This window comes from Chamaea fasciata, unplaced genomic scaffold (assembly GCF_029207755.1).
Source record: "Chamaea fasciata isolate MVZ Bird 193981 ecotype frontalis unplaced genomic scaffold, bChaFas1.0.hap1 SCAF_7, whole genome shotgun sequence".
Lineage (NCBI taxonomy): Eukaryota > Metazoa > Chordata > Aves > Passeriformes > Sylviidae > Chamaea > Chamaea fasciata.
In genome coordinates, this window is record NW_027094092.1 from 42,200,700 (window position 1) to 42,227,679 (window position 26,980).

General features: G+C 37.9%; 1 protein-coding gene across 4 annotated transcripts in view; it reads left to right on the top strand.

The window, feature by feature from the left end:
• The window catches only part of NRXN3 (neurexin 3), a 980,761-nt gene that overhangs the window by 824,141 nt on the left and 129,640 nt on the right, over positions 1–26,980 (top strand). For all 4 annotated transcript variants that reach the window (XM_066188590.1, XM_066188591.1, XM_066188589.1 and 1 more), the window contains one exon: positions 20,334–20,505. In XM_066188590.1, the coding sequence (XP_066044687.1) occupies positions 20,334–20,505 (172 nt within the window). The remainder of the gene's footprint in view (positions 1–20,333; positions 20,506–26,980) is intronic.

Here is a 26,980-nt window from a genome sequence, read left to right on the forward strand (position 1 = left end):
TATTGGATTTATATTGTTATATTTTAATAACTTGTGACATTTATTTCTGTTACAGTGCCTACCAATGAAGTAGGGTTTGCAGGTGCCTCGTTGTTACAAGCATCATAAATACTAAAAAACAAGCAAATAAAAAACAACAATAAACCCTGCCAAAAACAACAATCAAAACAAAACAACCAAACAAAAATGCAACAAAAACCAAACCAAACCAAAACAAAAAACCTACAAAAACCCAAAGATGTCTGTGTTACCTTCCAGTACTGTAGTGGCTGTACTCCATAGGATAGTGTATAAATAGTTACATAATTTTGCTAGCAAATCAACTTTACTTGTAACTATTAAGTAAACGTTTGAAAGATCACCACAGTTTGTATTGTATTCTGAGAATAATGTATGTTAACTATTTATGTGTCTTTCAGTAGGTACTGCAGCTCTTCACAACTATTTACAAAGTAAGCTGCACAACACTGTCATTAAATGGTAGCATAGCATTAGTGTTGTGGTATGAATAAGGAAAATCCAGACCTGATGTCATCCCTTTTCCACCTTTTTTGCTCCAGTGCAGTACCTTTGTGTAAAGTTGAGGCTGAAGATAAAGTTTCTCTTCAAGTTACCATTTTCAGAATCAAATCTTAGTGGAAATCCTTGTGATTAGGTTATGGCTCTAGACGTTTAAAATCATCTGGAGAGTCATTAAGAGCTAAGTTGATTGCATTCAGAGAGCAGGGCGTGTGCATGCCCCTCATCAGCAGTGACAGTGGGAGACTTGAGTGGCTTCTCAAAAAATGAATTAGGGCTCTTCTGACAGTGCTCTGAAGCCCTCAAGGCTAAACCAAATCTTTCTTTCCACTTCTTGTGATGTACAAATCCTTGCAATTTTCAAAGATATAAGGTCTCTTTTTATTTTTTTTTGATGGTGATACAGGAGAGAAATAAATGGCAAGTGAATTAAGGGATGATGCAGTACAAAATATTTACTAAATACTGAGGGGAAAATAAATGAGACCTTGAAATTGTAGACCATGATGTGGAATAATTTATGCTCAGAATTTCACTCAGCACTTGACTAATATTGATTTGTAGAGCAGTGGTCCCACTACTGATTAGGAGAGGGGTCTGGATATACCTGTTCCATCAACAGAAGGAAAAAGAAAATCGACAAAATATTCTGAATTCTTTCATCAAATTTCATGTAAATGGGAGGTGAAACATCAGTAGTGACAAATATTGTTTCTTTATGGCCACTGAAGCTGTTTGACCCCTAAAAGTTTGTTTGTCTAGGAGACTGAGTGAACCATGGCATCCATCTGGGTTTTAAACACATAGTGGACATAAAGCAGGAAGAGATTTTAGAGAGAATTTCTTGTCAGACCACAGCTACCACAAGCACCTGTAAAGTATCAAGGACGCTGGAGGTGAAGATGCAAAATTGAGAATAAATTTTATGTCCAAGATACTTTTGCTTAACTTTAAAGATGAGAAGAAGCAGAAGTTCCAGAACTCTGGCAAAAAGGTCTGACTGGGCAGATCAGACTGGGCAGGAGTCCTACTTTTTCTATTATTATTTTCCATCCTTTCCAGTCGTAAAGGTCTTGTTTGTAAGACCTACTATGTTTATCACTGGTAGCAGCAATAAATGGATAAAGACAGGCAGAATAATGACTGATTTCTGAAATGGCTCATTTTGTTAACTAAATTACAGGTTGTGCTGTGGACAGAGACAGCTGGCAGGCAGTGTTGCCCAAGCACCAACCCTCAAAGAAAGTGAAATATGTACTTGCCTGTCATTAGTGTGCACATTTTCATTATCACCATTGCCATCATGACAAATGTGTCCCCTGAGAGCAGCTGCAGACAGGAGGAGTGGACTGTGAAGAGAAACAAGCTATCCTGCTATCAGGACCTGTTCAACGTGCAAACAAATCTGTAAATATCTCAGTAAGAGGCCAGACAGTACTTGGGTGAGGTCTGCATTTGTCTAGCCTTCTCCCATTCTGGCATCTCTGAGCAGTCTGTACCCACTTAATAAAAATGTTCTCATTTCATTTGGAAAAGAAAGAAAGAGGGAGGAAATTGCTATTATGCTTCCTGCAAGTTACACAACAAGTCCCTTCCAACATAAGGGGTAGGATTAAGATCTTCTGACATGAAGCTCTCCAACTGATTTATTAAATCATGACTTTCCTCAGAAAAACAAATGGCTTGCTGTTTTCCAGTCACTGGACTAAATGCTCTGCCAGCTGTCATTCTTTACCTGGTCAAGCAGTGATATGCTACTGGCATTTTCAGAATGGATCCAATGCAAATCTTCCCTTACTCTGTAATAAATCCTGTGAGCAAAAATAATGTGATAATTTCAAAAAGAGAGCATGAGGAAAGCTTTTTACTTGTCTTAACAGTTAACTCTTTTCTCTTGTAATTATGAAGGTAAAGGAGCTTTTTTTTTGTCATATATTAGATAAGATGAATGGACCTAATTTTGAAAAATCAGATTAAATGTTTACTGCCTGTGGAAACAGGACCCAAATCATCCATGACAAAAACTTTAAAGAGCTCCTATATTCAGATTGATAATTTTGAACATAGAAGAATTATCAATGTGTTCCAGATGGGCATTTCTTGGCCAGTAACTTTTGCCAAGCAAAACCAGCACAAGGAGAGGAAGAAGCTCCTGGTTTGGGGTCTTGCAAAAGTTTTCCTCTAAGCACTATCAGTTCATTTTCTATTCTGGAGTACAAGAGTCTTTATTCTTGGTTTCTTGAAAAGAAAATTGCGTCCTTAGAAATTTTTGTTATCTCTATGAATGTTAACTCCTAATGCAATGGTCTCAAAAATACTTTATAGCAAATGTATGCCTAGGCTATGAACTATGTTGACTTAAAAAAGAAAAGAAATGGATAACATTGTTCCGTTAGTTATATGTTAATCAGAAAAGACAAATCAAAGTGCTTGACTTAACTTTTCAGTTTCATTCATTATTTTGTGAATCTCATACTTTCACATTTTTAGCTTTCCTAGTTTGATGTACTTCGAGTTTTTTGAGACTTTCCTATTATAAAAGTCTCTGTATAACACAACTAATTTTAATTTCTAATTCAAATCTGAGTAATCCTAGTGAAACTGTAGGATTATGTTACATGATAACACTGTTGTATTATGTTGCAATCTGGTTAAACTTTGGTAGCCAAAGTAGGTCATTTGCTGCCTAAGTTATTGCTGGCATACGTAAGTTTTCCCTTTAGCATGCTGGAAGGATACCCAGTGTTAATACTTCAGCAACTAACAGGAAAGGAGCTTGCAGAACTGCCCTTCTGCTGCTGGGAGAAAAGGTTTACCTGTGTCTGTGCAGAAGCTGAAGTGTGCTATGGGGACAGCAGCCAGCATGGCTGGACCTGTGCAGAGCTGTGGGGGCTCAGCCATCCTGAGGTTGGGGCTCCTGCACACACAGCCCTGAAACTGGTGGCTCTGGACCTATGGGCATTGTGACAGTTCAGGCTAGCTGAAAGAGCCCTTCTGTCATGCTACTCTGCTAATCTGTTTCTTTGCCTTGGTTTCCATTTACCAGTAAAATTAATGAAGTGAATACCGATACCCATCTTCAGAGCTTAGCTATTACCTTAATTAAAAAGAAAATATTTAATGTGACATTGTTAAGGTCAGCATGCTCAAATGTAACCAACTGTAACTTTGAAATACTATTTAAAACATCTTTAATTCAGCATTTAAGAAAGTTGCTGATTTAACAATCCAGGAAACTCAGCTCTGATCACAAGCCCTATACCTTTAGTAACATGAGTCATTGCATCTGTTCTCTTTTTCAGCTATCTCAGACATCCAGTAGAGACACTGATCTGTGCTAGCAGTAGTATTTTGGTACATAGTGTTGATGCCTTTGTGGGTCTGCTTCCTCCTTAATTTCACCCATTTTTTCCTTTTCATAGTTTTATGAGAGGCTCTTCAGGAAGGAGCAATTCAGATCGTTGTTCCAACCCTGGTATACAAGACAAAAAGCACTATTACTTGTAAGCGACACACATAAATGTAACTGCAGACTGTTTTCAAAATTGCTTGTCACAGCAAGAAAAGTACACATAAACCCATAGTCAAAAGAGGGAAATGTTCTGAGACGTTAGTGGTCAAGACCTGGTATTGTGGCTTACATCGTTTCTGGAAAGCGACTGATCTGGATATAGTAGGGCTGTTTGAATTGGACAGAAAATAGTTCATCTTCTTGACAATGAAGAGTGGAAATCTTTGATTTGTGTTCAGCTAGCAAATGTGGCGAGGTTAAGTGCAGGTTCCATTGGTGTGTCAATGCAATGATAGAAAAGTGGCTTTTGCAAATAAACCGCAGGCAAATCTCAGAAAATAATGCAGTATACCCAATCCTCCACTGCTAACAGGGCTAAGAAGACTCAGAGGATCAATTTAAAGAAACAGTTTTCAAGCCAAATGTATTTCTAGATAAACAAAACTGAAATCTTAAGGAATGCTGCCAGGATTAAACAATGCCCTTAATTTCTAGTTAGCAATTGATCTCAATCCACACAGGTAATAAAAGAAGATGCCAAATCTTCTGTAGCTGTTTGATAGTCTCCAGCAAATGAGTTGAGAGTCTTAGCCCAGCTGACAGTGGTTGGAAAAATTGCAAATCCCCAAAAAAGTCAGGTTTTAGCATGCATCCAGAATACTTTAGAACTCCTTACTGTCCATCTGTCCTGAGAAGAGAAAGTGTTGTAGGGTTTGAATCTCACTCCTTTTCCTGGAGTCCTCTCAGAAAATGCACTGGTTAGTGAAGATGCCACATAGGGAGTTTTCATTGCTCTTTGTTGCATGTAGTTAGATAAAGAGAGAGAGACTAATTAAGTATTGTATCTTGCTTGCCTATAAAGTTATCCAGAAAAATGGGGAGACACTTGGCACAGCTACTTCTCTACTGCTTTGATCAAAATTGAGACATAGCTGCTGGGGTTTTTTGTTTCCCTCACCTTTTTTTTCCCCCCTTTTCTTTCTTAAATGCGGCTCTTGCTATTAACCTTTTTCACAAAAACAATAAAGCCTCTTTCATGCTTCCTTCCCATTTCAGATCATTCTGTTGGAAAAGTGTTGGCTAGAAAAGATGGCAAAGCTTTCATGTTCTTTTTTCTTCTTGAAACCACCTACGTGGTTTCACAGAGAAAGAAGGAAATACAGCTCTGAAGGCTGGGGGAAGTGCAGGTCTCCAATGCCACCCTGAAGGCTGTAGAGTTGTTAATCACTGACTGTGATACTGAACCCACCACTTTGGGGTTGCATCTCTCTTTAATGTACAACATTGAGAACAAAATCACCCCCAAACAATCCGAGATCTAGTCACCTGAAATAAGAAAGTGAATCATGATAAAAAAGTGAATTGAAAGTTGCATTTTAAAAAGCACCAAACCAATGTAAGTTTCAAATAACTTTGCATGAAGAAATCATATTTAACAAACTTTCCCTTGCCACCACGTAGCACAGGCTTCAATGTCAAGTAGAGTCATTAAAAGAACCGCAGTGTTATCTCCCTTGGTAGCAATTCTTCTTATTGTTCCCTTGAGATAACGCTTCCCAAAGTTTGGCAGGGACCTTAAGGAAGCCAAACTTCTTTAGCAAGAGCAACTGCACTGGATGAATATAGTATACAAAATCAGGAGATTATGATGTGTCTTTTTGAAGGTAGTACTGGCCCATGAGCTACCAGTTTGAAGTGGTTATGCTCTGCATGTAATTTAAATTTGAGAAACCCACATATTTCTTTGTCTAGGAAAGATAAAAATAAATTACAAATGTTATAAAGGAAGATTTTAACTGGACACATTTTTAGTTTGAACGCCTTCCACTGAAGATAATGTTGCTGTTTATATTAGAAAATTGTGTCTTCTGATAAAATAAATATCTGAAGTTTAGTCTTATAAATGGTAAGAAGATTTCTGCTTTATCTCATTTTGTCATCTTTTCTGCTTCTTTTTTTTCTTCAAAGGAAAAGGGAGGATGAAAATACAGACCAAGTGTAGGAATAAGTAATACATCTAGACATTAGAATTCTAACATAATTTGGGTGATTAAATATAAATATTGTAATTATTTTATTACTTTTTCATTATGAAAAATCTGAGAAGTTTAAAAGCCATTGTAGGGTGGAATTTTTTAAATCTTTTATACTTTTTTTTTCAATAAATGTGACATTTTGAACCTGTTGTGCTCCTTGATGTATTCTGGCCACTCATTGATGGTCTTTTTTCCTACACTGGGACATTTTTACTAGTGTTTGAGGCTCATTAGTGAGAAGCTGGGCAAACCCTGAAACTTCCAGAACCCTGATGCAGGAATCTGCTGTCCATTCAGGCTGGAATTTGTACCCATCTATTTAGGGAGACTGTAATTAGGTTAACTTGTGTTCTGGTGTGAAAAAAGACCATTGTGATTTTATGATACGGAACTGCAATCTGTTTGTTTTATCCATTCTTTAAGTGTTAGTATAGGTTATCTTTGCATGTAGACTGGTATTACATGAATTCCCTGGAGCTTCTTTCACTTTTATGGTGTACTTAATTCTTCTTTGGTACAAGGGCATGAATGGTGTTTGGTGGATCAGCATAAATTGCATATTATTAATTCCAAAACAACTATATCCATTTTCTGAAGGAGAGTCTTAGATTATTAATATTGTAATGAAGTACAAAGCAGTTTGAGGATAGTGATATTTATTCAGAGGAGCAGTGGGATTCCACAGAGATGAACAGGACCATTGCAAAAAGCAGATACATTCTATTTTGTTGTATTTTCTCATCTTCTTATTGTAATATGACTAAATATAGAACACATGGTAGTTACAAACACAGGGAATCCAAGCCTGCATTCCTTTTTTGTTGTTCTTGAAATGTTCCCACATGCATACACATGCTGTCTGCTTTGCTTTGTTGGTATTTTCTTTACAGTCTGACAAGGCTGTGTCACTAGCATTGTCCACCAATTTGCAAAATAATATTTTGAATCTTGACAATGTGTATCATCCTCTGGACCATTTCTTTTTTGCTTGTGAAAGCCCATGTTCCTATAATAAATGGCTCTGTTTTAAATACGGTATAATTTCTGATTAGTATACAATTATATACTATGAGGGTAGTGAGGGACTGGAACAGGTTGTCTAATGAAATGGTGGCTGCCCCATCTCTGGAAGTGTTTGAGGCCAGGTTGGACGGGGCTTGGAGCGATTTGGTCTCCTGGAAGGTGCCCCTGTGTAGAGGTGCAGAAATGAGGAAGGTGGTCAACAGTTTGGTCTGTCAGACCATGCTGCTTTGGTTTTAATTCCTTTTATCAGAAGTCAGCTGTATCTGCCTTCCAAGCCCAAACTCCCATGCCATATGCTGCCAGTACTGTCTTCCATCTGCCTGAAGGCACAGACAACAGCCGTAATAGCTGGCCACAGACATCCATCACCCTTACTGCTCCTTCAGTTTGTATTTTACAAGATCAGCCTGTTGCGAGTTTATTGTCTCTCCCAATCAACTCATCAGATGCCTAAATTTTGTAGGAAGGAGAAAATACGGAGAGTTGGGGCTGTGGTCATATAATTGCGAAAAGATAAGGCACATATTACTCTTATTCCCCTAAACAAAATGGCAGTTCTTTAAAATTTGATTTTTAAAGGCTATGTTATTTTTGTGCTGAACATACAGTATCAAGCTAAATCCTTTTTCAGATCTGGGTCCTCTGTAGGGCTTTCTCCTGAGTAGAAGTGTCAGAGTTTGACCTACTAATTTCAGCAGCCTGCTGACAAAATAATGAATGAACAGAGGAACTCTGTTCTTGCACTTGGGTAATATTTACTGAGTGTTGCTAAATCACAAAGTGCTGGACAAAAGCTAGGAAATTTTTCTTTCCAGTATGTAAGCATAAAGTGTATAGTCTAAATCACAATAGTCTTGTATCTTTAAATTCCTTTGGCTGCTCTAGTTTATTCACAAAAATTCTTCTTTCATCAGGGAATAGACACGTTAGAGCTGACTTTGTACTGGTCTTACCTCCCATACCCTGAGCTTCCTTTACCTCAGTGCTCCTAATGGTAGCTACACTAATTTCTGAATAAAGGGTTGTCTGTAAAGGTGGTCTGTGTCCCTGCATGTAGGCCTGATGAAACAGCTTCCCATGGAAGTTAATGTGAATAAGTGAGTGGCCGTAGGGACAAGGGAGGTTGAGTAATGGAATACATCCTTATCCTAAGTTCTTTTGTGTTTCTCTCCTACTGATTCCAAAGTATCCTAGAACCTAGGGGACACTCATCTTCTAAGCACTGCTGGTATTACAGTAGGATTAGGATCTCAGCACAGTCCTGAGGCAGGAGTTTCCTTTGATAGATGTAAAGGCTGTCCTTTTACATCTCATAACATTTTCCCTAGAAAGTGCAGAGAAGAAGATATCAGGAAGAAACATGGAAGCTGAAATTGTGATATTAACCTTCTCCTTACTCACTACTCCTTCCTACACCTACTATGCAAAAAAAAAAAAATCAGTACTGGAAGTACTTCAGCTTTTTTTTGTGACATCCATTCCAAATAAACAAGTTTCTATTTGACATCAGCAGTTCTGTTTTAACTAACATAATACAAACTTGGCAAGGAGCTCAGCTGATACTACTTTGCCAAACAGTAAGTAAATTCTGCAACACAAAATAAATATGTAAATAGCTAAGTTGTAATTTTTTCCCAGCGGTCTATCTTGATTTTATAAAATTCTCATCTTTGTAGGAAAAGTCAGTCCTGATGTGAGGTGCTTTTTCCAACAAGTTTCAGATGCAGGCTTTTGACCTATTTAATAGTGTAACCTATAAGTTTATAAAACATGGGTGTTTGAAGTGTTCCTTGGCAGCAAAGTAAAGGTAGGGTAAATTGCTAGGCAATGGCTTAAGAGTGAAAGGAATTTCAGTTATTTACTCTGTTCCTGTAACTTATTGTTCCTGCAAAATTTTGTCTAGTCATTTATCTTTGTCTCTGCTTTCCAGCATGCAAATGGTACTGGTGCCCTCTTTTGTGAACTATGTCTTCAAACCATTATGTTTTCCTTTTCTCTTTTTCCATTTCTAATATTCCACTATTTCTTATTAATCAGTGCTCTGACATACAATCTGTAAACTATTAAATTATTTTGAGTAATTAGAGTATTTTCATTAGAAATATAAGTTTCCTATACTGCAGTGTTCGTGTGTTTTTAATGTTCTACTTATATTAAACATCTTTGATTAAGGATTGGAGAGGCCATCAGATGGAGTCCAGTCATATCTCAAAAGCCACACTATACTAACTCAAAACAAAAAATCTGCCATTTTAAGAAAGCAAGCTTTTCAAAACTAGAAATAAGCTGTTATTAAATTGAAGTATTGTTTATGTTTGTAAATCCTCACATTTCTCTCTTTTTCTTGTTGGATTGGAGAGACTTATTGAACCTTAGTTCAAACTTCTTGCTTGTCTGGTAAAGAAGACTACTTTGGCTACAATATGCTGTTGATATTATGCAGTTCATGGAATCTGTTTCATAGATTTCAAAAGGAACATAGAATATAATCCCTGGATGCATTAAATTCTATTAGAATTCTATTCTATTAAAATTCTGTAAAGAAAACTCTGAGAAAGGAAAGTGCAGTAACATTTAGTGCTTAGTCATATAATACTTTTAAATATGTATTTTTGGACCATTCTGAAACCCTAGGATATTCTTTCTGGTTAAGAGAAGAGAGTTTGCAAGAAAATATACTCTAAGCCAAACCAAGTTTATATAGATTAATTCTGTCCAAAGCCTCTTCACCCTTTGCACTTCTATAGCTATTGTACTTGGATAATTGGATGGTGGCAAGTTGCTATTTGTGATCACCTTTCCTGTCAGAATGCTGTTCCCTTTTTTAATGCCATCTTCTTGACAAGTGCTCACTTTTCTGTTGGTTATGGGTGGAGGCAGACAGCTCTGATTGCTATTACTGAATAATATATGCTGTGCCTTTAGTTCACTGACATCTCACAATTGTACCAATGCTTTCGATAAGGAAGCCTAGTAGTTAAGGTACATGGTTTATTTCACGCAGCCTGTAAGTATCAGATCTTAAATTCCTTATTTTGTGTTTGTATCGGGTTTGCACGGCAGGGTTTGGTGTCAGGGGGCTACAGAGGTGTCTTCTGTGAGGAACTGTCAGAAGCTTGCCCCGTGTCTGACAGAGCTAATGCCAGCCAGTTCAAAGACTAGGACCTGCTGCTGGCCAAGGCTGTCCACAACAGTGATATAACCTCTGTGAAAATATGGTTTAAAAAGGGGGGGGGGGGGAATTGCTGAGCAGGAGCAATGGCAGTGGGGTAGAGCCTGTGGTAAAGCCTGTGGTGAGGCAGGCAGCAGGGTGGGGGTAGGGAATTCAAGAGTAAATTTAAGTCCTGGAAGAAGGGAGAGTCAAGGAGAAGGTGTTTTTAAGATTTATTTCTCATTATCCTACTCTGATTTGATTGGTAATAAATTCAACTAATTTCCCTAAGTTGAGACTGTTTTGCAAGTGACAGCAACCCATGGGTGATCTCTCCCTGCCCTTATCTCAACTCATGAGCTTTTTGTTTTATTTCTTCTCCTTGTCCTGCTGAATTGGAGAAGTGATAGAGAGGCTTTGGTGAGTAGCTGGTGTTCAGCGAGGTTCAAACCACCAGAGTGTGACTGCCACTTTGGCTTCTGCTGGCATAAATTGTTGGCAATGTTACCCAGTGGATTGAAACCCCAGGGGAGATATTGTGAGATGAATGGACATATTTCCTCCTGGAACATCTCTGCTTTGGAGCAAGTTCCTTGTTCTTGTGCCCTACTAAAATCTGACTTACTACTGCAGTCATTTCTTTATTGAGTGAATGTGACATTTTAGCAGCTGATCGTGTTTTTTTCTGAAGAGTGAGTTGCAGAGCAGCTCTTACAAAGTAAAGGCCTGCTTTTAATCAGTCAACTTCTGTAATTCTGGAAGAGTGCAGCAGCTTGAGCATACTTCAAGTTTAAAATGCAACACACAATATGCATTGGCTCCCTTCTCTAGGAAAACTGAAGCTGGTGTCAACGCTCAGAATGGTTCCTGTTTCTGACCTAGTGCAGAATCATATCTACAAGGTATAATTTCACAAAACTTTCAAGGATTTACTTGAAAGAATTTGCTGTCAGAATATTTAGTCCTAATAGTTTGAGTTCACACCATCAGATAGGGCATTTTTTATGATGCGTATTTTAATCTGTCAGAACAAATTAGCCATCTGAATAATGTATTTGCCAGTGAGCCAGTAGACAGATATCGCCTTTTAAATTTGTTTTCCTTAGGAAATGCCCCTTTTCAGCATGCTGCTTATTTCTGTTTCTTTACTTGCAGTATGATATCCCTAAATGAATGGGATTTAGCAGCCCCGTGGCTGGAGTTTGACCAGCTGTGTAATAGCAATTGTTTTTTGCAGATTGTATGGTCTAAACACACCTGCGTGTGTTTTTTGTAACATTTTACTTCCTGTTAATTGACTGGCAGTGTATTGGTGCTATCCTAGGTAACAGGAAAAAAGACTTAATTGGGCATACAGTCCTAGGCACTGAATGGCACGGAAGGAAGCCTCCCTTTTAAGACTGCTGAATATCGCTGATCACCAGGCTTTGCAGGTGTCAGATATAAGAGCAACAAGATCTGCCACAGGATTCCCCAGATTTGAGGAAACAGGTTTAGGGTGAGCTTAGTACAAGCCTCATCATGGTAATGATGATACTGTAAATCAGGATACCCTGCTTGATATTAATTAACTGTAGTGCAACAACATCTGGAGGCTCCACTGGGGCAGATAGCATACAAATATACTGTTTGATAAGCCTTTTGATAATGTGACTTCACTTTATAAAAAGGCAAGCTGGAGAGAGAGAAATAAAAGTGTCTTTTTCAAGGTACTGGAGAGCAGCAGTAGAAAAAAAAATCATTTCTTTCAACCCTGTACTCTGTTTAGCTAGTCTTGATTACCTCTGTGAGTGAGTTAAAATTTAAAGGTCTCAATCTGCACTAATGGTATCCCCTTACATGAAATATGTAAGCTTCTCGTGCAATATTATTTCCTAAGTGTAATTCTGCTGATATTATGTATTGATGTTACCTAAACTAGTTCAATGATATGTAAAGCTCTTTTCTGATGTGGGGTATCTAGGCTGAAATAAATAAGTACCTTCTGTTTTTCATGTCTTTTCTTGGGGAAAATATCTTGTGTGTGTTGTTGTATATAATGAGTCTCTCATGACCCTGGTGTAACTGTCATGAAATTGAGCTTGTCTTTTTTTTTTTTTTTTTTTTTTTTTGCTTGTCTTCAGGGTAGTTTTGTTTATAATAGAAACTTTTACTAGATAAAAGGCAAAGATTGAAAGATGGAAACATGCAGGGAGAGACAGAGATTATTCTGTAATATTGCAAAGGTGTTTGGTCAAAAAAAGTTCAAGAACATGAGTAAGACGTACTTTAGTAGCAGTGTGTTGCTGTGCTACAATTTCATGTAGTACAGGCCATTAAAGAAGTATTTTATTACCGTCTGTGTCCCACATAAACATTCAATTGGCAAAAAATGAAGGGCAGTTTGGAAAATTTGTTAAACTCTTAACAATGAAACTGGTGTAAATTTTACTTTAGCCGAATAATGTAATTTCTCCAACCAAGGAGTAGAGATCGTCTTTCAATACAAGGAACGCTCTCAGAGTGCACTCCTGAATTAGGCTGTTGATCATGGTGAATGAGCCTCAAATGTGAGCCCTCATGGTAAGATTGTGTAATTTCTGTAAACTAAAGTTAAAAATTTCTGGTGTCTCCACTTGAAAAAAGGTATAAGTAAACTGAAGGAGTTTCAGGGCCAAGGGGAAGTTTAAATGAAAGACTGGAAAACCTGCTTTTAAGGAAGAAACTCAGAGAGCTCAGTGGTTTTCTCTTATGCTCTGTAAAATTGAGGAGAGAGTTTGCAGTCAAGAAAAGATGAAGCTGGAACCCTAAGTCTTTTGCTTTAGGAATTTTTTGCTCTGAGGATGGACTAAAGGCAGCAATGTGACTGTGACAGATGTTTATCTAAGCTTCCTTTCCTAAACCTTCAAAGGAAAAGATGAGATTTTCATTCATATTTCCCAATTTCATTTTTTCACCAATTCTTTAAATGAACAGGAATCAGTAGCGACTTTCAAGAAAATTTTGGCTTGATCACAGACTTACAAGTCATTTATGGCAGTGTGATGCTAGATGGTGTTTCAGTATAGGCAGTAGTAGTTAAACAATAATGATCTGCTTTTTAGGAAGACCTGAGCACAAGGTTGTATTCATATTGCTGTATTCAATAGCCCTTGATTGTTCCCAAGAATTTGGTACTTTTTTTGCTTAAATCTAATTGTCAAATGCTTTTCTTATATATTTGTAGTTCTTTGAGTTATAAAGAACTAGCGCTGAATCATTGCTTCGTGACTATATACACAGTTTCAAGTGTACTACTTTTTGGAAACTTTTATATCTCCTCTTTTTCTTTTTGAGATGGCCTCAAAAAGATCTGTGTACTGTGTTCAAGAATTTAAGTCAAAGGTCCACCCTTAACTTATAATAGAGCTTTTCCTTTTGTACACTGTTCCTTTTCATTATAGTTCTTGAATTCCACTTGCCTTTTTGACCGTGTTCAACACTAGGCCAGTCTCATCAAAGTAGCAACTGTAATGAATCCAAGCCTTCTTTCCTTAGCTGCAAATCACAAATGCTGCTCTAAAATATATCCTGTAGTTTAAAAAGGAATCAATTCAGACAAGATATATGACCTCCTATAAAATTTTAGAGCAGAGTAGATTATAACAATTGTCCTTTCTAGCCTTATAAATTATGTATTGCTGAGTACTGCTTCTTTTAAAAACCATGCCCCCAAAGGATAATAATTTCTATTTATTTTATCCTCTCTGTGTGTGTGTGATTATTTCTGATAAATAGGTTTTAACTGGCATTGAGTAGAATTGGTTGAGCAGCTTAAAGAAGCAGTAACATATATAACAAAAATTGACCTACTGCTCCTTATAACAGCCTTTAAAAATCAAACAAAATTAGCTGACTTGTGTACTTCCTTTCCCCTTAACAACATCTTTTTTCCTTGTTTCAAAATAACTGTAAAGTGTTGGCACCCTGATCAAAAGCTTCCAAGTCAGCTGAGCTTCAGTGCCTGTCATTTCTCTCAGAAAACTCTGCTGGTTTTGTTGATTATCATATTTGCCAGGGTGGCAATACTGATTCTTGAGCATCACTGTTTGGATAAAGGCAGACTTCATTCAGTAAACTCTCCCTTTACCCAGCCCAAGGGTTTTTTAGATATTGAATGCTGATTTCAGACTTACCTCTCAGTGATCTTAAAAACAGTACTAAATATGGCCAGCCGGAGAAGAGTAGAACTAACTGCCTTATACTCGGCCGCATACAAATTCTAATACTTCCCCTTCTTAAATCCATTGGTACATGTATACCAGAAAGATCTGTCCAGCCATGTGCTCAGTTCTAGCTGCAGCCCGGAAGGGCCCTCTAAGGACTATGCTGGTTTTTACTACCTTTCTAATCTGAAAAGAACTTTTTGAGTTTCTGTTTACACTGAAAGTTCACATAAAGTAATTTGTAGTTTTAGTAATAAATGAGTGTCCTCTGTGGAATATCATCTATACCTTCAGTTCTCCTGGATAACTCGCAACATTTAGCACTGTGGTGCAGAGCCCCCTAAACCACAGAGAGTGAGTGATCCTTCAGAGGGACGCACATTCGGAATCCAGTTTGAGGCAAAGCAAAAACAAAAAACAGTCAAAAAAAGCCCTGAAAGAAACCAAGCAAAGAAAGTCTTAAAGAATAAAGTGAAAAAAAAAAAGAGCAAGAAATAAAAGTTCAATCTCTTTTTAAAAACATGGACTGCTAGTGTGAGGAGCCTAAACAGAAGCAAGCCATTCCAGGAAGAGCTATTCTCAGGGTTATAAAAAAACAAAGCAATTTTCCTGAATTTAGAGGGTAGTGCAGTTGAAGTGTATGTGTGTTTGGCTTTTTTTTTTTTTGGGGGGGGGGGGGGGGGAGGGGAGGGGAGGGGAGGAAAGGTTTACGAAACCTTCCTACAGTGTGAAATGGCTTGTTGTATTACCAAAAGAGCTTGTATCGATTTAAAATCAGAGCAGTGAAACCAGCAGTCATCTGCAGGACAGAGCAACTAGGAGTACTGTCTGCCAGGTTTGGGCTGATGTCTAGCCGTGTTGGAACCAGCCAGGGTGGGAGGAGGAGGCAGTACATGCAGTACTCACTATTTTAAAAATTATGCAATAAAGTGAGTGTGAGAAAACACATCCTGGGATTGTAGTCAGATTTTAGGTGTGTTTTATAAATGCTTCCTGTAATTTTACATTTTGCTTCATAAAAATAAACAAAACAACACAATAAGATACTGGGATAAACTCTGCTTCCACTCCCAACAGTAGGAATTGAGTTTCTTCAGCAGAATTGCTATTGATTCACATTGATGCAGCTGAGAGTGGGATCTGTTCTAACACCTGGACTTTTCTCTCTTGGTTTTTGAAATGAAATGCTTTCTGAACACAGGGAAAAATTATATACTTTTAGTGTGGGCAATTTAAATTTTAGATTAAGAAAAAGAAATCCTAAGGATAAAGCCCTTTACAGAGCAGAGAGTGCATGTGGCTGTTCATGTATGTGTACCCTCTAACACACTCTAACTGCTCATCTTACAAAATCACTGCCAACCCCATTTAACTTTCTTTCTACCTGGTCTGCTACATAAAGACAGATGCCTTCAAAATGTAAAGGCATGGAGAAAGCAAAGGCCTGAAAATTTGCACACAGGACAAGGCTCTACTTCTGCTTGAACGAAGAGAAACAAAAGTTGAAACACCTGCTAAAATGTAAGACCTCAGACCTGTTCTGAGGTCCCTTCAGAGGAAAGGAACAGGTTTTGAAGGAGTTGAATGTAGAAGCTGAGGAAAACTTAGGACCTCTCCTCTGAGATTGTAGTTCCTCTCAGGGGTGAAATGTTTGGATTGGCAGTATATAATCAATGTTTAAGTAAAATATGTCTGGATTTTCAAGGCCTGTAGAGCTTGGAAAGATAGACATCTATAACTCCTGTCACAGATAAAGAATCTGGTTTACAGAAAGGTAAAAGAAAAGGTTGCCCAAAGTGAACCGATGCTTGCAGGCAAGCAATAAATTGCTGATCTCCTGATCCAGGCTGTAGATTAGCTCTTGTGTCATTTAATAATGTTGAAAATGTTTGGTAATTGTGTCTGTACCAAACTGTTACCAGGAGTCTGTGTAGAGTGGACAGGTCAAGGAGAAGCCTTGTACAACTTTTTTTTTTTTTTTTTTTTTCAGTACTTTGCGTAATTTTTTTGTTCTTATAATTTATCTACAACCATTCCATTATGTGATCATAATTGTATTTCTAAAGTCTTAGAGACATAATGTTTATCTCCAGAAGTACTGTGAGGAATGAAATGGTAATGTGGCTTTTGAGGGCAGCAATTTTATGGGACAAATCAGCACAAGACAAATTCTTGAAAAACTTTTAAAATCCTTTTTGGCACACTAGCCTTAAAGAAAGAAGAGGAAAAGTAAGATAGATTGAATGCTGAGTTCACTTCATTATTTATAAATAAAATGTTTCTCAGTTTTCTACGAGATAGTGCCAGCACTTGATGTCACTTGGAGGTTTCAAAAACATTCATTAATGGTTGCTGTTTCATAAAAGTTTTTGGGGCACCCAGTGAATACCAATATAGAGAGGAAAAAAATTGCACTGTCTGTTAAAATTCTCTTGAACCCTTTTGGACCATGTAGCTTGTTTGCTCTGTGTGGCTCTGTATTCACCTTTTTCCTTACTGTATAGTTAGGATTTTCTTTTCCTATAGCTACAAAATGAATGTTAGAGGTAGTGGCTCAAAGGTAAATCTTTCTCTGTCACATACTTACTGGTCTAGTTAATACCTTTGTTTGGTTATGTGGAAAGAAAATCCTCCAGCTGAATGTGCAGGGAAAGGAATGAAAGGTTATGTCCATCATGAAATGTTAAACTGCAATGGTAAAGCTTGTCTTACAGATTTAGAAGGAAGGTAGGTCTTGGTAAAAGCTGTTTTTAATGAAGTGTTGTAGAGCAAGAAACTAGAATTGAAGAGATGTTGAAAATAAATTGTGAATTTGCCCCTTGTGTCCATAGTCACTGTTCTTTGTTGTAGGATTTTCTCTGTGCTTTGCTTTACTTTATTTTTTTTTCTTCTGCCAGGAATGCATAAACTGATTGTTAATTTTTTCATAGTGTCTGGTGCCCTGAAGATATAAAATATCCTAAATAAACTGTATATTGGGGTCTGTATGTGCAGTTTGGCTTCAGTAGCCCTACCTTTGACATATTGTGTTGTGTTTTATTCTGGTAATTGGAACAAAACCATTTTCATGACAAGTTCCTACTCAGCCCAAATAAAAGTCTCAGAAACTGTGATTCTGCAAAACTTGAATTAAAGAGGCACAGGGAGTTCTGCCCAAGAGTTGTCTGAAGAGAGCTGGAATAGGCTGTCCATAAGAACCATGTTTTTTTTTTTTTTAGACAAATTTTTGCACTTCTTAAATGCAAAAAGTATTACACTGCTTTTAGAAGGGCTGTCTTCTCTGGCTCTTGGAGGGGTGCCTCTTGGGATAGGGAAGGCACCAGTTTGCTCATTTCCCTCTTCTCTCCATCAGACTAAAGGCCACTGGCATTTTGCAGTCCTCTGCTTCCAGAATCTTATCTCTTTCCCAGTTTGCCCTCTTATCACTAGCCCTTTAAATAGGTCTTTTCCTTCAAGCCCTGGGAAGGGAAATGGTCAAAGGTGCTATCTCCTTGTCCTCTGAGGAGAAATCAGAAACATTTTCTCATTCTGCAGAGATAAATTGAACTTCCCACCATCCTTTTCCCCACCTGCAAGTTTTTATCTTTGCCTCATTAAGCTTGTAGGCTTGAAGGTATGCAGCTTTCACTCTGCTGAATACCTTTTAATCCTTCTTCTTCTTCTGTGGTGGTAATCTGTTTCATTAGAAAATGAGCAGCTCCTCATCTTACCTGCTCATGCCATACCTTCACCAAAGTGGACTCTTCTTGAAGCAGACACAGTTTGCCAAAGAAACTTGATGTATTGATGGGAATTAAAAAGCAATTTGAGAGATCATCCAGAAGGTTGATTGTTAAGCAGTATCTTGCAAAACCACAATAATAGTAGCCAGGTTACCTGGTCACTATATATTATTTGAATCTTTGATGAAAAATTAATCATGTGTTCTTTGGTAATTGCTATGCAGGTAAAGATAATTACATAGTTGCCAGCAAAATATTCACTAAAACAGTGTTGGGAGTTCACTTACTTCATATGTCAAAGAAGTAGTAAAGCTGTGCCAGCAATGCTTTTATCTGAAATAAATCTTTGTTAACTGAAGCTTCATTTATTTTTGGGCTAGCATAAGAAACACTGGTTGTTTTCAAATGGCATCTGAATTCATGTATCTGCTGGGAGCAGCAATCCACTTACCCCACGTTCCCATGAAAAAAGAAAGATGATACTGATATCTTGAAGAAAAGTCCCTTCAAAGAATGAGAGTGTGAATGTACATGAAACTTTCTATCCAGCATATATTTGGCCCAGTCTAAAATTTACTGTTGTAATGAGAGAAAAGCCAAGATGTTTACTGCTTCAGTGCTAAACTTCAAGTAGTTGAACCGCTGTTCATGGCCTCTTCAGCTACAAGACTGTTTGATTTCCTTTCCTAAAACAGTGTTGTAGTCTGACACCAGGAAACGAGGTGTTAGGAAAAAAATGTAAAAAAAAAAAAAAAAAAAAAGGTCTTGAAGATACAAGGAATTTGTGATGAGTACTTTGGTGTGAGTAAGCTTTGAAATGTAAGGTAAAGCAGGAATCAGAAAGATCTCTCTGAGAAATTGAAACGTGGTGAGATTTTCAGAAAAAGATTTTTTGACACCTGGAGATCGGATTAAATCCAGGAGAGGAATCCAAGGTAGCCATCAAGTACCAGAGGAGAGGTTTCTTTCTTGTTGCTATGATTTGCTAATGTGAATGTAATAAAGTAGCTATGTAGTTTGGGTAACAGCCCTGAAAAATGGGGTCCTTTGCCCACTAATCAGATATGTAATGAAGTAAATGGAACAGAATTTTCCCATGACCCGTCATTATATCTTAGGTTTTTTTCAAGGAATATGTGTTTGTGTAGAAGATGGCCATCAACTCTCTGTTGTTGTTTCAATTTTATCATATGGATAGGTAGCAAACGTATTGACTTCCTGTATGATACATTTTAGTTCTGCCTGTCTGTACCAGTTTTGGATCTGTGCAGTGCACGCAATATGCCTTCATAATTGTTGACACCAGCATACTGTACCTCTCCTTACTGAGTGCTTGAGTATGCATTCCTGTTAATTGTACAGTGACAAGAATTTCTGTCACTATTTAAATCAGTAGTATTAAATGCATATGTCTAATCTGAGTATACTCTGGGTGGGTATTTTACAACCTAAAGTCATTAAATATGACCATTACTTGGAGCCCCCCGCGGGGAGCTGCAGAAGGAAGTGTTGTGGCTACTACAACAGGCTTTGCCTGCTCTTCCCTTTCAATCAGTGACTGGTAGAAAGTTTTGGGAAAACACTGCTTTTTTGGTAAGGCGCTGCCAATAAAGTGTGTGTGATGGAGAAAAATAAGATGGGCTGCTCCTGTCTTTTAGGTAGCTTCCCTCTGATTTTCAAAGTCAGCTAATGACATTGCTACTCCCTTCGATTTTCATTCATCTTCTAACTGCATTCTTCCTGCTGTATCCCACAATTATTTTTTGGAGGGTAAGGACTGTTTGTTTCCCAAGCAGAATAACAGAACAAAACAGGTGTTGAGATAACAGCCTGTCTGTGGCTGCATTTTATATAACAAGTGACTAGTAATAATCAGTAGAGATGTTGCTCAAATCACTCTTTATCCACATCTCCTGATTTTTGTTGCCTGGTTTCTCACCTGTCTTCTGTGATGTTTTACGGGAACAAATGAGTCACTGTCTTCAGGTGAATGCTGTAAAGAACAGTGTGAAAGTGATTGCATTGAAGCAGAACCAATGAAATATGTCCTTACCAAGCTCAAAATGATACTTCTGTGTATTCTTCAGTGCCATCTACCGGCAGAATTACCCACTAGAGACTTACAGGCCAGGAACAGTCTCCTAAGTGGCAGCAATTTAAAAACATTTGTTTCTTTTCTTCTTTTAGGAGCAAGGCAAGATTGGTGTAGTCTTCAATATTGGCACAGTGGACATCTCTATTAAAGAGGAAAGCACACCTGTAAATGATGGCAAATACCACGTAGTACGCTTTACCAGGAATGGTGGCAATGCAACACTTCAGGTTGACAGCTGGCCAGTGAATGAACACTACCCCACAGGTACATATATTTTTCTTTTTGTTTTTCTCTTTCAGTGTATCTGTACCTATAAACTAATGTTTAATAACAACTGGTTGCTATATAAATCTTTGTTGCTTCATCTCGCCAATAAATTCCTGAGCCTGCTGATGCATATTCTGTCTCTTGGAAAACAAACTAATGGTCTTTTACACTGGAAGAATAAGCATGCCAGCTGTGTGGTATGATGCGCATATTTCACAGTTCTATTCATGCTGTTTCAGAGGTCTCTAAGTGAATCTTGGTTCTACACAGAATTACAAAGCAGTTCAATGACAAACTTGGTTTTGCTACTTGTGATATTTTCTAAATATTTAGGGTAGAAAAGTTTTGAACAGACTTGTTGAGAAGGAGCAGTGACTCTAGCCACACCCCAAATACTGTCAATATAAATTTAAAGTAGAAATGTAAGGAATGTGAAAGATTAAGCAAGTATTTGTGCAGACCTTATGCTTGCCTCATAATTTTTATCATCTGAATTTTAATTTCTCTCTTAGGTTCGCAGATACAAAGGTTAACACACCATCCAACCAAAACTGACAACTCCTGGTTGACTTTCTGCCAAAATGCAGTGGAAAAATTCAGTGTCTTTGGAAATTATTACCCTAAATCCACCAGAAATAGTGAATAACTGGCTCTTGATCCACTGTCACATGTTTTATCCCACCACAAGCAAATCACAATCTCATGGCACTTTATGTCACCATGCTAAAGGATCAAACTTCTTCCAGGTGAAAAACAGATTGCTCTGTGTGGTGCTGACAGTGCACTAGATAGCTGAGGTGTGATGATGAGTATGGTTATAAAAGGAAGAATGAACGCAAGAAAAGATCTCCAGTGTTAACCACGTTCTTCTTGTTCATATGTTGCCTAAGATCAAGCCATGATCTTCTTGGTTTTCAATGCTGAGTCTAAAAAACGTTCAGTTCTTTATTTCTAGGTCATACAGTAGTAACTCAGGACAGAAGGAAGATTTCTTGCTAGTTGTGTAGGAATTGTTCAAAAGAAACTTAAACTGAAAGTATAGGAAATATCCTAACTTGAGGTTATATACTAATTTGTGTGACATACGAATAGATTACTCCAAGGGGATGACTTCATCTCTTCTACTCCCTCAGAAAGCGCACAAGAAAGTTTTAAAATGTGAGTCATCTATACTGTATTGCTCTCTACCATGTGTCCCTTTGTCAGTGTTTTGTTAGGTATATGCAAAAGGATACATTTCAATTATTAACCTTATTTGTGTGAAAAAATTCTTTTCAAAAAATGCCATGACAGATATGCTGAGTTAGGTTCTAGCTTTTCTATCCTTTATTTTGAGAGGAAACTGGGCTGAGAAAGGTCCAACTGAGGATCTTTCTTCTGCTCCTTTCATCAATTATTTTGTAAAATACCTCCAATCCAGTTGGCAGCCAATTACAGTGACTACAAACCCTATGAATAAATTTTCTTCTTATATTGCTTGCTGTAGTGAGTCTCTGGTGTAAAGAAACAAAATATCCAGCTCAATGCTTTAGAGATTTTTTTTTTTAAAGGGAAAATAAATCACACTCAGAGACTACCTCAGTACCCTGGTCTTCTGCCTTGGCTAAAGATATTTCTGTGTTTTCATTAGAAGATGTATGGTTTTATGGCATCAGCATTAATCTTATGTTCTGGGCTAGTACTGCGTGTATGCAGTTGTACTCTAAGAAAAAAGAACGCCTTTATCTTCCAGACACCTTTTCCTTTCTGTGCATGTATTTCAATTTTTGTCTGTTTGTAGATGGTGAATTTTTTAGCCAGTCCCTGTGAAAATAAGGCTTATGGGACCATACTTCGTGTGTGCAAGTTTCTCCCTTATTTGTTTCCTACTTCTTTCAAACAAATATTTTAGCCAAATAAATAAAAAAAAAAATTAAAAAAGGCAAAAACCAAAAAACCAAAAGATATTACATTGCTTTGGGAAAAAACCTAAGCAAACCAATCAACAAACAAAAAACAACCAAGGGAAGAGGGCAATGTTCCAGCCTTCCCAGAGGAAAGGACTGTGGCTTGATGTCAATTCATGTTAAATGCCAGAATATCCATATAATAGAGTGGCATTATGAATGCCTAAGATTCAGAAAAGATTCTGAATGAATGAATGAACCAATAATTACAGGAAACCAATACTTATTAGTCCCATTTTCTGAGCAGTCAATGGTTTAAAAAAAAGACTGAACAGGAGCTTTTGAAATTAATTTCTTGTTGTCTTTCACAAACCAAACTTGCACTACTGTTTTATTGTTTATTGTTTTGGTCTGACTGCAAGACCAAACCTTTGTTCAGCAGAGATTCAGCTCTATAAAAGCTTTGTGGTTGGATGGACCCAGGATAATCCAGTGTGTTTCAACTGGAACCTGCTGAAAATTTAAATTCATATCAAACCTGAGTAATAGTAGCTAAGAAATCCCCTGTGTTTCGCATGGGATCATGTGAATTCTGGAAACACAGTTATCTGTAGTGGTTAAAAACGTTGCATTTTTAGACCATGCTTGTTTGGGCACACTGTGTTGTCTGTAAAATGAACAATTTCACGTGTACTTGGTTTTCCACACAGTGCTACAGCCTAATGTTTATAAATTTTATAAACTATCTAATGTATTTTCTTTGTCATCACACATGGTGCAATCTTCAGTCAGGGCTGCAGTCTGAATGGCATTTCCATGCTCCTCTCTGAGTTTTATTACTTGTGGAAGGATTATACATTAGACTCATAATTACTTGCTCAATGAAAAGTACAAATAATAGTTGGATATTCACTAAATGAGCAAAGTGAGAGAATATTGGCTTTCCTTAAAATACAGTCTTTAGTTAAATTGAAATTAACTGAAACTAGCCCAATGGGAACAAAAGGCTCCAAAGCTCTATTTTTACAACTTCAAATAAAATACAAGGAAAATAGAATGACAACAAACTTAAAACTCAGGCTCTGACATTTTATAGACATTTATGCATCCAGTTGCATTCCAGTCACCTGCAACATGAACTTTCTACTTTCCTGTAAGGAAAAGGGTTGGAGAAAAATGGTGAAGGAGTGAATTAACTTGGAGCTAAAGTTGGCTTTGTGACTGAAGTAATCGAAATTGCTAGGGATGATCTCTCATCTTTAGTCCTGTTTCAAAGTTCCAGAGCTTCTGTTACTGGACATTAAGAACAGTGGCCCAGTATAGGTATCTGAGACAAAGCTCCTGAGAACTGGGAGATGTCACAAAGGTAGCGTTAGTGTAGAGGCTGCTATCTGCAATTCAGCAGTTGTGGTTCAGCCAAAACCATTGAGCTGTTTGTGATTTATTTGCAATAGTTTTGCCCTTTCTCCTCTCCCTCAAGAACACGAGATGAGCTTTTTCCATAGGCTATACTGGTAGCCAGTTTCTTCATGCTTGATTCATTAAGTTGGTTATCACAATGTGACCGAATTTTTCTCAGTCAGGTTATAAGACTTTTTGCTGTAGCCTGAAGTACAGGTTTCTATGGCTGCCTCCCCTTCTGTTGTCTCACGTGCTTTCATCCTTTTGTGTACATTCCAGAAAACAGATTGTGTCGTTGTTATTTTCCTGTTTGTAAGTTCCTGGGGAGAGTTTTCTCTGTATCTAAATTAATATTTTAATGATGAAATTGGAGTAATTTTGGACCCAGACTTCAAAAAGAGGAAGTATCTGACATGTTTTGGTTTTGATTAAAATGAAACCCATCAAATTCGAGACAGTTTACAGAAATTTTCAGAATAGTTAAAAATCTTTTGTCTTTTTACAGAGCTGGGATACCTTCATCCCTAAGTTTTCATTAGTTCTTAGGCGGGACAGATTTTTTTACTTTGTTCAGCATCTTTCCTTGCAAAGAAATACTTTGTGTGATGCCAGATCTGTAGCGTATGCCAAAACAAGAGTGATATTCCTGTTCATTCATCCAGGCACCAACTACATTTTCTGCAGTGAAAAACCCCCCAAAAATAAGTGAAGAAAAGCTATAAAGCAAGAGTATCCATGACAAAAATATTAAGATCTTTTTGAAGTAATGTTTTAAAGGAGTAGATTAAAGGAAAGAAGGCAACAGGTAGGAAGGAGCTGTCATTTAAAGGAATGCATTATCTAGCAAGACAAGTTTAGCCTGGATTTTTTATTGCATTTTAGAAACAAGAAACAAGACATTATTAAAGTGGACTATTATCAGGATTTGTTATTTCATCCATACAGTACATATTTTATATTTTTCCGCTTTATCATTCTTGAGTTATCTCTGTCTTCTTCTAGTACTCTTTGCCCTTTTAAATTACATTGTTCTGCAGGGGTTTTGCTGTGGATAAAAGAAAAAAAAATATTTCGTCCTCTGTGCCCCTATTTCATTTGGTCTCTGAAGTACATTTCTGAGAGGAAGTTGTATTTCTGGAAAAGCTGGACAGTTGCCTCTTGGCAGCAGAACTGACTGTTCTGGCAGGTTGTGTGACCAGATAAGTGCATACCTATAAAACAAAAAGTTTATTCTGGGACCCTGATATCTGTGCTGGGATTTTCAAAGTAGTTCCAGTTTCAAGGATTGAATGTTTCTGAACTGTTGGGCATATCTACTTTTTTCAATTTCATTTGAAAGCAATCCAGTTTGAACTACATTTTTGTTAGTCTATGTGAGACAAAGTTTTTGTCAAAAAAAATAAGCTTTCTAGAAACAGGTCAAAGTGATAGTGGTTTAGATTCTCCTACCTATCTAAAATGGAAAAAGCATCAACCTTGCCTTCCTAAAATGTTTTTCTTCGTTTGCTTGTTGGAATCATCTGGAGTAGCCACACACTTTTTGTAAGATAGGGGAGAAAACTGGCTGAGCTCTTACTTGCTTCTTTTGATAATTTTTCTAGCTAACTGAAGGAATACTGAAGGGTGCTAGCAGCATGACCCCTCTCAGTTATGTAACAAGGGATGTGGTGTCTGGGGCGGTCCCTGCTGACTGGAACCTCGCCATTTCTATTCCAGTCTATAAGAAGGGTGTGAGAAAAGATACAGGGAGCTACAGATCTGTTAGTGTAAACTCAGATCCTGGAAAAATTATGAAGACAATACTGTATGCTATTTAAAGGCATTCAAAGAATAATGCAATCATAAAGCACACTCAACGTGGGTTCACACATGGAATGTTCCATTTGACTAATTTGATGTCTTTCTATTGTAAGGTCACATGCCTCATGGATGAAGGGAAGGTGGTGGCTCTAGTTTTTCCTGGATTTTAGTAATGCTTTTGATACCATCCCTCACAGCACCATTCCAGACAAGTTGCCCAGCTGTGGTTAGAAACTGGCTGAACAGCAGAGTTCAAAGGGCTGTGGTGGATGGGGCTATATCTGCCTGGCAGCTGGTCACCAGAGCTGTTCTTCAGGGTTCATTCAGTTCTAGGGACAGTTCTATATATTCATTCTTCTGTGGTAAGGTCGTCTATCTCATGGATGAAGGGAAGGTAGTGGATGTAGGAAGTTTGCTAATGAGACTAAATTGGGAGGTGCTGTTGGCCCCCTCAGGGGAAAGGAGGCCTTGCAGGGGATTCGAGCTGGGTGGGAGCATTGGACTGTGATTAATGAGGGATAAAATTAAGCAAGAACAAATTCTGGAATCTGCTCCTGGGGCAGAGTAACACCAGGCATTTTTATGAATTAGGAGAGGAGTGGCTGGAGATCAGCCCTGAAGAAAGGTTATTTTTTATGGTGGGCAGCAGTTCAGTGTGAGTCATCTGTGGACCCTGACAGTGAAAACAGCAAACCATGTCCTGGGGGGCATAAAAACCAGCGCAAACAGCCAGGCAAAAAGTGGTTGTCCTGTTCTATTCAGCATTGGTGTGGTCTCACCTCAGTGAGACCTCACAGTAGTGCCCCACAATTTGAGAAGGATGTGAACATCCATGAAAATGTCCAGAGGACAGCAACAAAGCTGGTGACAGGGCTGGAAGGCATGTCCTCTGGAAAGTGGCTAAGGACTTTGGGGTCGTTGAGTTTGGAGAAAAGCAGGGTAGGGGTGACATTGCTCTTTACAGCTTTCTGAGAAGTGGGAGCAGAGACTGGTGCTGAGCCATTTTTTCCATGGTACTTAGTGATGGGACATGTAAGAATGTTTCAAAGCTGTGCTAGAGGAGGTTCACAATAGATCTCAGGAAGCATTACTTTACTGACAGACTGGCCAAACAGAACCATTTTTCTTTTTCTAGAGAGATTGTCGGCAAGCCTCATGCCCCTAAGTATTTAATACGCATTTGGACAATGCCCTTAGGAACGTGCTTTGACTTTTGGCCAGCCCTGATTGAGCTAGATAATCATTGTAGCTATTTTCCAAACATTCTAGTCTAGTCTAAACTACGTGCTCACAAAGAAATAGAGAATGTCAGGCAGATGTTACAATTCTACGTTTAGGTGTAAGGTGATGCCACAAAGGCTGTATAGAAAGAATCTAATGACTGT